At 33.4% G+C, this 14882-nt stretch overlaps 1 protein-coding gene across 1 annotated transcript in view; it reads right to left on the bottom strand.

Annotated features, from left to right (window-relative positions):
* Positions 1 to 8660, bottom strand: part of LOC111627753 — an 11096-nt gene extending 2436 nt beyond the window's left edge. Inside the window, exons 1-2 of the mRNA XM_023371384.1 lie at positions 8361 to 8660; positions 5725 to 5851 (exon numbers count right to left, since the gene is read on the bottom strand). Of these exons, the coding sequence (XP_023227152.1) occupies positions 5725 to 5851; positions 8361 to 8660 (427 nt within the window). The remainder of the gene's footprint in view (positions 1 to 5724; positions 5852 to 8360) is intronic.
* Positions 8661 to 14882: the final 6222 nt, after the last annotated feature.

Below are 14882 nucleotides of genomic sequence, written 5' to 3'. Positions count from 1 at the left end.
ACGAAACCAAGCTTTAGCAACGGGCGTAGTCGAACGGTACACACTCGGTAAGTAATCTTACAATTTTTTGTTTATAACGTAGTTTATACGGATTATTTTCAAAAAAATATACGTATTTTGGAAATGTTGAGTCGAATTAGTCTAGAATCGATTAATTTTATGAAAGAAAACCTTTCAAACAGCCGTAGTCCGTAAACTATGATTCCTACAAAATTGATTCATAAAGAACGGAACGTATCTACCGTCTTATAGGGGGATCTACTGTATATATATTATGCCGATGGTTATACAGTAGAACTCCTCTAATCCGTCACCTTTGGGACTGGGGGTATGGTCGAAACGCAAAAAAGGTCGGATTATCAGAAAAAAGTAAAATAAACAAGCTTCTCCTTTGTCCAGTCTTTGTAGCACTGCTAATTTTTCATTTAATGAAAGAGTAACATGTTTACGTTTCACTCCTGACATGTTAAAAACACACACAAAACTGTACATGTACACACAATGTAAAACATATACTGTAACGAACACAGAAAAACGCCACGGACGGTGAGTCACCGACGAGTCGGGACAAGTTTCTCGACTCCGACCACGGTCGGATTAACCGGAGTTACGGACTAACCGAGGGCGGACTAGAGGGATTCTACTGTACTGTAATTACAAGCAAATAGTGCGAGAATATTTTCCTACAAAAACAAGTATCACTACAATTATACAAATTTGTAAGTCTTGCAGACGAAAGGAGTAGACTATGCTATTAAATCTGCACAACACCGATCTTGATTTAACATAGTACACAAGAAACACCATGAAGTAATACTAGATTCAGAACAAGCATCGTAACGATTTTACACAGGATCACGTTGAAAACTGCATTAAACAGCTGACCGTTTCACGGATTCCTGCCTCTTTGGAGAGACAAGAGAGAGAATTATCATACAAGATCAGGTTATAAATACTGTATAAGAAACTACAGAAAGCACATTTTAAAACGATTGGAATCTAAATACATCAAGAATATGTTCAATTATCAGAAAGACGACATCGGCGTATCCTTATTTTGTCATTTTTGGAGAAATCTGATATATGGTTTATCCAGAATTTCTTCTAGTTTTTTGTACGTTATTGTTGTATACAAAAACTATAAGTTACTTATATTTTAATCAGAAACAGAAAGGTCAAGGGTGGTGAACCTATTGCATGCGTGTCAAAAGTGGCATGTAAGGTAAAATCATCTGGCACGAATTCCATTTATCATATTTTTTTCCGCCCTGTGGACACTAAGAGGGCCTCTTTTTAGCAATCCCATTATGGGTTCGGCCCAAGCCCACAATGGGGCTGCCGGGTGGTGAGGGATGGGCCAACGTCTCCGATCGGACCATTCCCCGAAAAATTTATAAGGATTTTTCGATCCGTCCGGATTAGAACCCGGCCCCCCCGAGCGGTAGGCTGCACCTTGACCGCTCGGCCAGCAGGCCGTCTCATTCTTTTGGTTTACCTTCGGATTATCCTTTTTTTCAATTAGCTTTTTTCACATTTATTCTAATTAAAGGATATTCGTTTAATTTCTTTAAATATCGTTATTCAAAGTCTAAAACTGTGACAAGCATAAATCAGTTTTAAAGTTAAGTATGCTTACAACATGGCTTGTGGACTCAAAAAGGTTCGTCATCCCTGATATAAACCAGTATAGCATTTTAGTAATTCTTCTTTCATCTTTTGTTGCGTTCATGTCCGCACCATGTTATGAATTGTTTCGAAATTTATAAGGACTTGAAAATTCAAAATTTCGGGAATTTCCCGGACAGTCCCGGAGTGTTAGAACTATAAATCAGTAGTCAGCTGCATTACTTTTAATGATCAGAAGTCAATTATGTAATGTTGGCAGCCTCAGTTTATAAAAGTAGAGCATTGTTTTGCCCGTGGATATTCATATCATACTGATACTCACACCCACACAATAATCCTTCGAATCCAAAAATCTATACATCTCAACTTAAGGAAATTGTTGTGACATAGATATTGTATAATGTTTATTATAAGGAATCACGAAAGAATGGACAGGAAATTAGTATAGAAGCATAACAATACGGTACTGTACACAATCTCCTAAGTAATGTAAAAGACACGCTAAACATAAACGCCGCTCTCGGTATTATGAGGTACCATTTAGGATATAAAAAACGATTAATAAGTATACAGTATAGGATATAGGATGTGTACACTATACAGTATTACTGTATAGGATACACATCATATAACCCATCCGTTAGAATCAAGGAGCACGAGTATGACATAAGAAAAGCAAAGTGTACCACAGCCTTAGCTACCTTTCTAATATGTCTGAGAATAGTTCATACTTCTTTGAAAGCAAAATTTCTCAGGATCACAAGGGACCAAAACACGAGAAAAATTGCTACAAAGTTAATTAATGATTTATATACAAGCTAGGAACCACGTCTGCATCAATTATAAAGATGCCGAATGTCTACCATCAACAGAAAAATGCATCATATGAATCGAAGAGTTCAGTGGAAACGTGGTACAAGTGACAAATAATATATTAATTATAAAATATAAAATTGGTTAAAAATCATATTTTATTAAATTAAATAAATAAATAGATACGTTTACTTGCATATTACTGACATATAATGATTCTTTCATTTTTCAATAACCACTTTCTTGTATTTTGTCACTTATACCACTTTTCCATTCACCCCTTCAATTTTGCTGCTACTTTCGACCAACGTGTCAATATATTCAATTAATTTTTATATTAGATTATATATATATATATATGAAATGTCAAAATGTTATGATTTAAATCATTTAAAACTTAATAATCTCACCTTTCTGTGATACACATTGTAATTCTTATCGTCTTCTAATAAATTCTTACTCAATTTCTTGGATAGAAGTTCGCATAAACCCGTTTCGGAATGATAATTCACTCCAAAACATTCTGCCAATTTAAAACAATATTTCAAGCAAAATAACAGTGTTTTTACAGTACTGTTCGAAAAGGTGCAATCTTTTGCACGCTTTTCAATACTAATTTCGAAATGTTGTTGTTGAACCGAAAATGTTGCTATTATTGTTATGTAATATAACGACAGCAATAACAATAACAATGCTAGAATCCTCTTCATTCTGGATATAAACTAATAATTTGATATTTTGCTTGAAATCTAATCTATATATCATGCTAGTGTTTACATTTGTAAATAGATTCGTCCAACACGCAAATCTTTAAAGAAAAAGTTAATATTGTTTATAAAATGCATAAAATATTCAGATCGATATCTATATTTCCATGTTTAATTTCGAGGATATTACTACATTAAAATGTTATTTATTAACAAAAGAATCGAACTAATAAGGAATTCATTTTCATATTGATACTTAACACATACTATTATTATTATTCAAATAAAATTATAGTTTCATTTTATACTCTCATTGTTTACAAATTAGTTTGTATATATACAGAATTTCTTGGAAATTTTCAAAAGTTGAATTAGACTACTAAACAAATACGCGTGACTTCGTTACTAACATTGAATTTATTTCAAAGATCGTGTAAATCTTTCGTGTGATTTACTCATTCCTTAAAAGTTTTAACAAATCAATAGATCGTTTATATTATTGAGCTTTCAGAGATGTGTTCAAAAAATGATTGGAGACTATAACTATTTTTAACATATAATAAATGAATTATATTATTCTAATAAAAAGCAATTTGTCTACCAAGAAGTAAGGTTTTTCTACTTTTGCAGTCTTTATATAGGATTTACAATCTCACTTATCATATATTGCATATAAATTTGATACTTGGGTTCTCATCATTCTCTGGAACTTCTTTATATTTCATCAATTCTAAATGTGCATTATATAATTTTAAATTTTGCTTTACTTTTGTCTTCTCCTTGTACCTTTTAATGAAGAAAAGTTTCTATTATTTCGAGAAACTTTATTTTGAAGAGTAAAGATATTGTTTACTAGTGTCTCTAACGTTTATACAGGAAGTTTCTATAATTGGAGCCGGCTTCCCCTAAGCTTTTCCACATCTCGACTTTCATCTATCTAACACCGTTCTCGACATTGAGGGAGGACAAACATACACACAGACGAACGACGGTGGGAATTATACATTTAATAAAAATGAAGAAAGTGATAGTAAAATTGCTGAGTAAAGGTGTGATGATACATCAGTTCTAACTTCAGAAAATGCCCTTGTTTAATATGCAAAACAACAACGTGGTTATATTTAAAGGACAAATCACACCACAGGTAGATTGACACAGTGATATTTTTTCTATATTTCTTTTTTCTCCAAAATGTACGCATTTCGCACTTAAAGTCCCTCTTCAGTTAGAGTAAATTATTATAGCACAGAATCAGGGGCGTGCCGTGACATTTGATGATAGGGAAGCTGTGTTTCTATAAGAAGCCGACATCCAGGGGCAANGTTAAAATTACACAAAAAATTAAGGTTAGTTTTACGACATTGGTGAGTAGGAACATAACTAAAACGCGAGGTGATGATAACATAAAATGCTTACTTGTCATATAATGGAACAGCATAGATGTATTTTACAAAATTTTAATTACATAGTAGTAAGGTTATAACCTATGATATGAAAAAAGTGGTATAAGGGGGGGGCTGTTTAACACATCATTTATATGAAGAACCGTATAACATAGAATATTAATTTAAAAAAATATCAATACACACTTACATTTTAGTTAAAATGTATTATTTCCGATACAAAAAGGAACATAGTACAAAAATTAACAACTGGTGTTATCTGGTGTTCACCGAGTAACAGAATACTGACAAGTAATGTTATATAAACAGTTCCTCACATTCCGTACACGGGGGTTGTGCTTTAAACAATCTTTAACGCGTGGAGGCGTTCTCTATGAGTTTGTACCATTGGGGTCTATGGACATGCCTTCTGAAACATTAATTAAGTTATCTTTAGGGTGTTTTTTGATTTCTATGTGTTCTTTAAATTTTCTTTTATATGGGTCTTTTTCTAAATGTAACACTTTTATATTGTTTTTATTAATTTGGCAATTATAGTCCATTGTGTGGTAGTACCAGGGGGAAGTGTTATGTTTTAGGCGGATGGCAGCCATATGTTCTTTAATTCTTGTTTCTAGTGACCGGCCTGTTTCACCAATATAAGTTTTCGGATTTTGACAGTTGCATTCAAGTTTGTAAACAGTTCCCATAGTTTTAATTACGTTTAGTTTGTTGTTATGTTGTTTATTAATTTTTTAATGTTTGATTTTAAATTTAACTGGAATATTGAACAGATTTCAAAAGCAGTAGACCCCCTATAACACTGTAGATAATTCCATGTTATATGAATTCCATATTGTACGAGTCATTTAGATTTTATAAATACGTGTGCCGGGCTGTGAACGGCTCACGTATTTGTAAAGTCTAAGTGACTCGTACAACATGAAATTCATATAACACGGAATTATCTAGTGTTATAGGGAGTCTGCTGTACTTAATTTCTAAATTGGATTTATCAAATGATACTGCAGTAAAAAAACTTCTTCATTCATTCAGTCTTATTTATTCCAAAAACTTGTACATTAGGTTTTTTTCCAATATTTACGCAACAGAACACAACAGTTTCCATATTTCCATATTACATTAATATCAAAATAAATGTCAAATTTAATTTTTCAATAAAATGAATAACTTACTGATATCACAGTTCCATCCGCACCATCCACAAGGACAAGGTTGGCATGTGTAGGCTCTGTAGTCTGTTACTAGCATACCTCTACTGGCACATTCACCATGACTACATGGAGTATCGTTACATTCAACCTAAAAAAAATATTGTCTGGATTTAAAATTCATATAATTTAAATAATCTCATGAAACGAAGTTACAATATGGGTTATTACTCATTTTTATTCCATTCAGAATCAAACTGTTTACTTGGAACAATCCTAACTTGAGATCAATAGTATTTCATGTCTTATACATGACAAGCTATAGAGAATGCTGCTAAAAGATATTTTTTTTTTTATTCAATATAGCCTAATTTTGCCACAGAAATGGTTTTGAAATTATACAGGTATATAAATATATATATTATGCCGATGGTTATACGTACTGTAATTACAAACAAATAGTGCGAGAATATTTTCCTACAAAAACAAGTATCACTACAATTATACAAATTTGTAAGTCTTGCAGACGAAAGGAGTAGACTATGCTATTAAATCTGCACAACACCGATCTTGATTTAACATAGTACACAAGAAACACCATGAAGTAATACTAGATTCAGAACAAGCATCGTAACTATTTTACACAGGATCACGTTGAAAACTGCATTAAACAGCTGACCGTTTCACGGATTCCTGCCTCTTTGGAGAGACAAGAGAGAGAATTATCATACAAGATCAGGTTATAAATACTGTATAAGAAACTACAGAAAGCACATTTTAAAACGATTGGAATCTAAATACATCAAGAATATGTTCAATTATCAGAAAGACGACATCGGTGTATCCTTATTTTGTCATTTTTGGAAAAATCTAATATATGGTTTATCCAGAATTTCTTCTAGTTTTTTTGTACGTTATTGTTGTATACAACAACGGCACAAAAACTATAAGTTACTTATATTTTAATCAGAAACAGAAAGGTCAAGGGTGGTGAACCTATGGCATGCATGTCAAAAGTGGCATGTAAGGTAAAATCATCTGGCACGAATTCGATTTATCATGTCTTTTTCAATCTTTTTCAGCCCTGTGGACACTAAGAGGGCCTCTTTTTAGCAATCCCATTATGGGTTCGGCCCAAGCCCACAATGGGGCTGCCGGGTTGTGAGGGACGGGCCGACGTCTCCGATCGGACCTTTCCCCGAAAAATTTATAAGGATTTTTCGACCTGTCCGGATTCGAACCTGGCCGAGCGGTAGGCTGCACCTTGACCGCTCGGCCAGCAGGCCGTCTCATTCTTTTGGTTTACCTTTGGATTATCCTTTTTTTCAATTAGCTTTTTTCACATTTATTTTAATTAAAGGATATTCGTTTAATTTCTTTAAATATCGTTATTCAAAGTCTAAAACTGTGACAAGCATAAATCAGTTTTAAAGTTAAGTATGCTTACAACATGGCTTGTGGACTCAAAAAGGTTCGTCATCCCTGATATAAACCAGTATAGCATTTTAGTAATTCTTCTTTCATCTTTTGTTGCGTTCATGTCCGCACCATGTTATGAATTGTTTCGAAATTTATAAGGACTTGAAAATTCAAAATTTCGGGAATTTCCCGGACAGTCCCGGAGTGTTAGAACTATAAATCAGTAGTCAGCTGCATTACTTTTAATGATCAGAAGTCAATTATGTAATGTTGGCAGCCTCAGTTTATAAAAGTAGAGCATTGTTTTGCCCGTGGATATTCATATCATACTGATACTCACACCCACACAATAATCCTTCGAATCCAAAAATCTATACATCTCAACTTAAGGAAATTGTTGTGACATAGATATTGTATAATGTTTATTATAAGGAATCACGAAAGAATGGACAGGAAATTAGTATAGAAGCATAACAATACGGTACTGTACACAATCTCCTAAGTAATGTAAAAGACACGCTAAACATAAACGCCGCTCTCGGTATTATGAGGTACCATTTAGGATATAAAAAACGATTAATAAGTATACAGTATAGGATATAGGATGTGTACACTATACAGTATTACTGTATAGGATACACATCATATAACCCATCCGTTAGAATCAAGGAGCACGAGTATGACATAAGAAAAGCAAAGTGTACCACAGCCTTAGCTACCTTTCTAATATGTCTGAGAATAGTTCATACTTCTTTGAAAGCAAAATTTCTCAGGATCACAAGGGACCAAAACACGAGAAAAATTGCTACAAAGTTAATTAATGATTTATATACAAGCTAGGAACCACGTCTGCATCAATTATAAAGATGCCGAATGTCTACCATCAACAGAAAAATGCATCATATGAATCGAAGAGTTCAGTGGAAACGTGGTACAAGTGACAAATAATATATTAATTATAAAATATAAAATTGGTTAAAAATCATATTTTATTAAATTAAATAAATAAATAGATACGTTTACTTGCATATTACTGACATTTAATGATTCTTTCATTTTTCAATAACCACTTTCTTGTATTTTGTCACTTATACCACTTTTCCATTCACCCCTTCAATTTTGCTGCTACTTTCGACCAACGTGTCAATATATTCAATTAATTTTTATATTAGATTATATATATATATATATGAAATGTCAAAATGTTATGATTTAAATCATTTAAAACTTAATAATCTCACCTTTCTGTGATACACATTGTAATTCTTATCGTCTTCTAATAAATTCTTACTCAATTTCTTGGATAGAAGTTCGCATAAACCCGTTTCGGAATGATAATTCACTCCAAAACATTCTGCCAATTTAAAACAATATTTCAAGCAAAATAACAGTGTTTTTACAGTACTGTTCGAAAAGGTGCAATCTTTTGCACGCTTTTCAATACTAATTTCGAAATGTTGTTGTTGAACCGAAAATGTTGCTATTATTGTTATGTAATATAACGACAGCAATAACAATAACAATGCTAGAATCCTCTTCATTCTGGATATAAACTAATAATTTGATATTTTGCTTGAAATCTAATCTATATATCATGCTAGTGTTTACATTTGTAAATAGATTCGTCCAACACGCAAATCTTTAAAGAAAAAGTTAATATTGTTTATAAAATGCATAAAATATTCAGATCGATATCTATATTTCCATGTTTAATTTCGAGGATATTACTACATTAAAATGTTATTTATTAACAAAAGAATCGAACTAATAAGGAATTCATTTTCATATTGATACTTAACACATACTATTATTATTACTCAAATAAAATTATAGTTTCATTTTATACTCTCATTGTTTACAAATTAGTTTGTATATATACAGAATTTCTTGGAAATTTTCAAAAGTTGAATTAGACTACTAAACAAATACGCGTGACTTCGTTACTAACATTGAATTTATTTCAAAGATCGTGTAAATCTTTCGTGTGATTTACTCATTCCTTAAAAGTTTTAACAAATCAATAGATCGTTTATATTATTGAGCTTTCAGAGATGTGTTCAAAAAATGATTGGAGACTATAACTATTTTTAACATATAATAAATGAATTATATTATTCTAATAAAAAGCAATTTGTCTACCAAGAAGTAAGGTTTTTCTACTTTTGCAGTCTTTATATAGGATTTACAATCTCACTTATCATATATTGCATATAAATTTGATACTTGGGTTCTCATCATTCTCTGGAACTTCTTTATATTTCATCAATTCTAAATGTGCATTATATAATTTTAAATTTTGCTTTACTTTTGTCTTCTCCTTGTACCTTTTAATGAAGAAAAGTTTCTATTATTTCGAGAAACTTTATTTTGAAGAGTAAAGATATTGTTTACTAGTGTCTCTAACGTTTATACAGGAAGTTTCTATAATTGGAGCCGGCTTCCCCTAAGCTTTTCCACATCTCGACTTTCATCTATCTAACACCGTTCTCGACATTGAGGGAGGACAAACATACACACAGACGAACGACGGTGGGAATTATACATTTAATAAAAATGAAGAAAGTGATAGTAAAATTGCTGAGTAAAGGTGTGATGATACATCAGTTCTAACTTCAGAAAATGCCCTTGTTTAATATGCAAAACAACAACGTGGTTATATTTAAAGGACAAATCACACCACAGGTAGATTGACACACTGATATTTTTTCTATATTTCTTTTTTCTCCAAAATGTACGCATTTCGCACTTAAAGTCCCTCTTCAGTTAGAGTAAATTATTATAGCACAGAATCAGGGGCGTGCCGTGACATTTGATGATAGGGAAGCTGTGTTTCTATAAGAAGCCGACATCCAGGGGCAACCAGTTAATTCTTTCTTTAAATGTATTTTTAATAGATTATTTATCTGACGTACTTAATAAACAAGTTCATTATAATTACCTCTGTTATTAGATCCAATATATTCCATACGCCCTCTAAATGTCAATTCTTGCTTTGATAAAAACATATAACATCTATTTATTTAGATATAATATATCTATTACCCATAATTATCTCGTTACAATTTTCAATATTTATTTTATATTATTTACTAATGTTAAATTCTATTCCGCTTCGATTTCCAAATTGCTTCAAATACGAAAGAATCGACGATTTTTCGTGTCTTTTGCCAGCTAAATTGTCAAAGACATTCTTATTCCACACACTAATTTCACTCTGTAAATGCATTTTTATGCATTTACAGAGCCATTTTATCGTGAAAATATCGAACAAATTTTTTTATTTAAGCGTTTATATTTAACTTAGGCATTGGCCGTTCTCTTTTAATGTTTTCTTTTTCATTATATGATCTCGAGCCAAAACTTTTTTAAAATAAATTTTCAATATCGCAATTACATTCCGAATCGCTAGCCACGATATAAGGGCTAAAATTAAAAATAAAATTATAAAAACTTACTTGGTGAAATAAAATGTGTGGTGGATATACATACCTGGTACAAAACATTCTTCAATTGTATGAATATACTTTTAAAGAAAATTATAATTAAATATAACTTTGTAATGAAACGTACATGAAAATAACATAAAATATTCTTTACTCTTTAAATCTTAACCACTTAGTCAAATAGCTCCCTACGAGTGGAATCAGAGACGGTCCTGCTAGGTGTGCGGTGTGTACTGTACATGCACGCGGGCTGCCAAATCCCGAGGGTGCCGATACCCTCGGGATTTGGCAATGTCAAATGTTTCTTTTGTCGCATCACTAATATACCTCAAAAGACGCGACAGGGTTCTTGTAAATTTTAAACGTTTCTCACCATAGCTGTAAAAGTCTAAATATGTTAAACTTAATAGATTGTCCGTCGTTTGTTTTCTAACTAATTCGTTTTAGGACCAGGTGTTGTCCACGGAAATTTCCAAAATTTACAACTTTTCGGTCACTCTCGTCGAACTGGAAAAATTTCTGTCTTTATTACATCTAATACAGTATTTCGAAGAAATCAGTCCCCACTGTACTCGGCTATAGATTGGTTCGGTTAAGCTTTTGTTTAAGTAATATTCCGGCTCTTTCGTCAGGGTTTTGTTTATGTCCCCAATTCCCTAATCGCTTAATTATTTAACTACTTCTTAAGTAGAAATAAGTCGAAACCGGTTACTTTGTACTCGAATATTTGTAGTCTCGGGAAAAAAGTGGAAAGACAAATTTTTATGACAAACGGATACATAAATCGTAAATTTAAGGAAAATAAATTCTAGAGCTTTTTCTGTACCTCGTGCATCTCTCTCATTCATTAAATTTAGTTGTAAATGATGCTGCCAAAGTAACAGTTAATTTTTTAACATTGTACAAGAATTGTACACGTTTTTTTCTACATCCCCTTAAAGATGGGATATACGAAATCGTAATATCACTGGTTTAACATTGAAATCCGTGAGTAATATAAAATCGGAGAGCGGAATAAATATATCAAATATTTTAATGGATTTTTTAAACTCCTGTCAACTATACAGAACTATCGTAAAAACATACCAGTAAATTCTTATCGGTTGGGTTAAGTTATAAATCTACTCGTTATTCACGTAATCGAAATATCTAGTGGGCAGGCGGCTAACAGCCCAGAACCGGTCCTTGATAGAATTGGAATCTTTATATGTGTGCAGCTTTCACCCAAGGTCGTAGGCTTCCACCGGCTAAACCGGGTGAGGTTGGTGCTCTGTAAAGCGCATGCGCAAATCTGGCTTTTCGTAATCTGAAAATACAGGAGATTCCACTCCGCCACTAATATTCTAATATACAATAGCAATTTTTTTTCCACGTGTAGTATAGAAATTTGTAATAAGATACATAATGCGGTTATAATAAAATATTGTGCGATTATTTTCATATAATTAAAATTAATATTTATTTATTTTTTAGAGAATACGAGGGAAGCGGCGCTTCCAACGCTTCTAATGACGGCACGCCACTGCACAGAATAGATATTAATAAATGGTGTAAGTAGTGTACATCAACAATAGGGCGTACACTTTTCGAAACTAATAGGTAGATTCCTTCTCAATCTTCCTACTGGAAAAAGACCTGTAGTCCTTCATCAACACTATGTTGCCAGCGTACTGTTTCTCCGTCTCCGACCCAGCGCAATTAGCAGAGGAACTCAATAAAATTAGCCTAATGAAAGACGAGATAGCCGCAACGATGGATTACGAAGACTTCCTCCTTATGCATGTCCTGAACTCGGGGAATCTCGTAGATGATCTTAAAGAATTGACAGATTTAGTGTGCTATACTCAGTAACGTAGCGTAGTGGGGGCGGCAGGGGCGGCCCGCCGGGCCCCCTAAAAAGTGCCGCGCCCGGGCGGCACTTTTTAGGGGGCGACAAAATTTTACAATAAATAATAATATCTTGTAAGAATTTGAACCATTTTATTTCATATCTTCGTCCACCTACGATTCGGACCGATTGAAATGAGCACGGAATAGTGTTACCATCCGGACAGTCCGGGAATCCACTCGCCATCCGGGGATATCTTGCGCAACCTGTCGACCTTATTTTTTTTTATTTTTTATTTTTTGCTTCTATGATTTATTCGTATATAACTGATTTAGAACCAGCATGCACTGCACATTGTTCTTCGCATTGCAAAATGACATTCCGTCAGGGACTTCTGTTCGAACTAACTTCACCTACCTTCCGGGTCAGCGATTTTAAAAAGGTAGCAACACTAGCACGGAATTTTTCATTACTTATTCTGTGACGAAACTGAATTTTAGTCTTTTAAATTGAGATACCTAAATAAGGGGGCGAAATTTTCCTCCTCCCCGGGCGGCTGACACCCACGCTACGCCACTGGCTATACTTACTCTTGGAAGTTAGAAGGCTACAAAAGGAAATAAATGCCCATGGAAAGCCTGATGTCAGGGGCTCTCCGTGAATAGGTGGCGAGAAAATTAGAGAGATCTATTCTACCCGCTTTCGCAGCGATTGTCCATTATATCGGAGGAATATTGAGAATATTTTTATAAATGATAATATAGAGAAACGAAGATAACATCGGTGTTATCTCCATTACTCATTTACAAATTCCTTTTTCCACAAGCCAAATGCTTTCGCTATTTACAAAACTTGTTACTTTGTAAAACGCCGATTAAAACGGCTTTATTCTCAATAATTAAGTGTAATTTACGATCTCGAAGTAATGGAGATTTTGCAGGGAACACCGTAATATTTTCTTTGCTAAGACGGTATTTTCGTTGCTGTGACGATACAACAATTTTGTTACGCCCACAGTCTAGTTTAGTTAAACAACAAAACTTTCCAAAGCCGAAGCTTCCGGTGGCTTTTGTTCTGAAACAGGCTTTACTGTATTTATTACAGGAAATTTCGTAATGAAATTACAACTAATACCACGATCAGGTTACTGCTAAGCTGTAAGTGTTTTCTAATGTATAATTTACGCAGATTACCTGCCTGAGTTATGAGGGTGTTCTTTTAATTAGAATAGTAATAATAAAATAAGTTTGAAAAAATTATAGCATCGTGGATTGTGCTACATAAAAGTTACATATACAGACTCTAAACCATCGAATTCCATTGATTCCATCAATATATTATAAAATAAACCTACATTATGAACTCTAAGCCAGTGTTTTTCAACCTTTTTGAATACGCGACCCCTTTACAAGTTAAAAAATTCAGGCGATCCCCTCTAGGGCCATATTAAAACTATATCAGTGATTTAAAAAATTATGTATTTAATTTTCGTTCTGTTGAGAGAAATTACTGTTGACTGAAATGAGAATTTAAGGAGAATCGACAATAACTTAAGACACGTATAGTATGTTACTTCCTTATTATAATAACAATGGGTTCGGAGTGCTGTTGACCTTTCTTTTTAATTTAGGATGAGGGTTTTTCACTTCTACTTTTCTACTTATTACTTCTTTTTACATGTCAGCTCAACACTTTTTCGGCAATTATTTTCCGGCAGGGGCCTGGGGCCGTACCCACCCAGGCCCCTCCCAGGCGACATCCATCATTCGGACCTAAATGTCGATCAAAAAACCAACTGTACTGTATAATAAACAGATACAGCCTTCTCGCTGAAATTGTAGTTTTTTTAATGTGGTGTAGGACCTACAAACACTTGTCTTTTTCTTTTACCCGCGACCCCCCTTGTAAGGCTTCGCGACCCCCGTGGGGGTCGCGACCCACAGGTTGAAAAACACTGCTCTAAGCCAATCCTTCGAAACTAATTTAAGGTCTTAGGAGTTTGTACTCCAGTTTGGGAAACATAGATCGGATAGTGAATATTGGTCAAGCAGAGGCCGTTTATTTGTACAACGGATGCAGAGCAATTCTTTAGATGCTATCAAAATGTGTTTATCTCGTCGTAACATGCAGTTCATTTTGGCAGCGAAAAAAATGCTAAGAAAGTTTTGTCGGCAGATTTTATGTGGATTTTACCATTTCTTCTTGTAACAAATCAATCTTTTATAATGATTGATTTACTGGTGTACTTTAATAGCGTAACGTATGAGAGTGTGTAGCTTATATTTTGAATCTCTTCACGGCTTTCATTTCTTCTAAAACCATCGAGTTGATATTTGCTTTGTTTAAATTTAAGAAAATTAATTTAAAACAGAAAAGAAAAAAATGTTTAAAATTATCTACGTGCGATGTTTTGTGTAAAAGAGTCTTTGAAGTGTTTTTGTGTGTAAAACGAACATCGTTCGGTCTTCACGCACTCAATCCATTTGTTAAGT

Source organism: Centruroides sculpturatus, unplaced genomic scaffold (assembly GCF_000671375.1).
Source record: "Centruroides sculpturatus isolate CEXI.00-Female unplaced genomic scaffold, Cexi_2.0 scaffold387, whole genome shotgun sequence".
Lineage (NCBI taxonomy): Eukaryota > Metazoa > Arthropoda > Arachnida > Scorpiones > Buthidae > Centruroides > Centruroides sculpturatus.
Note: the sequence above shows the minus strand (reverse complement) of the source record. Positions and strands in the feature narration are given on the sequence as shown.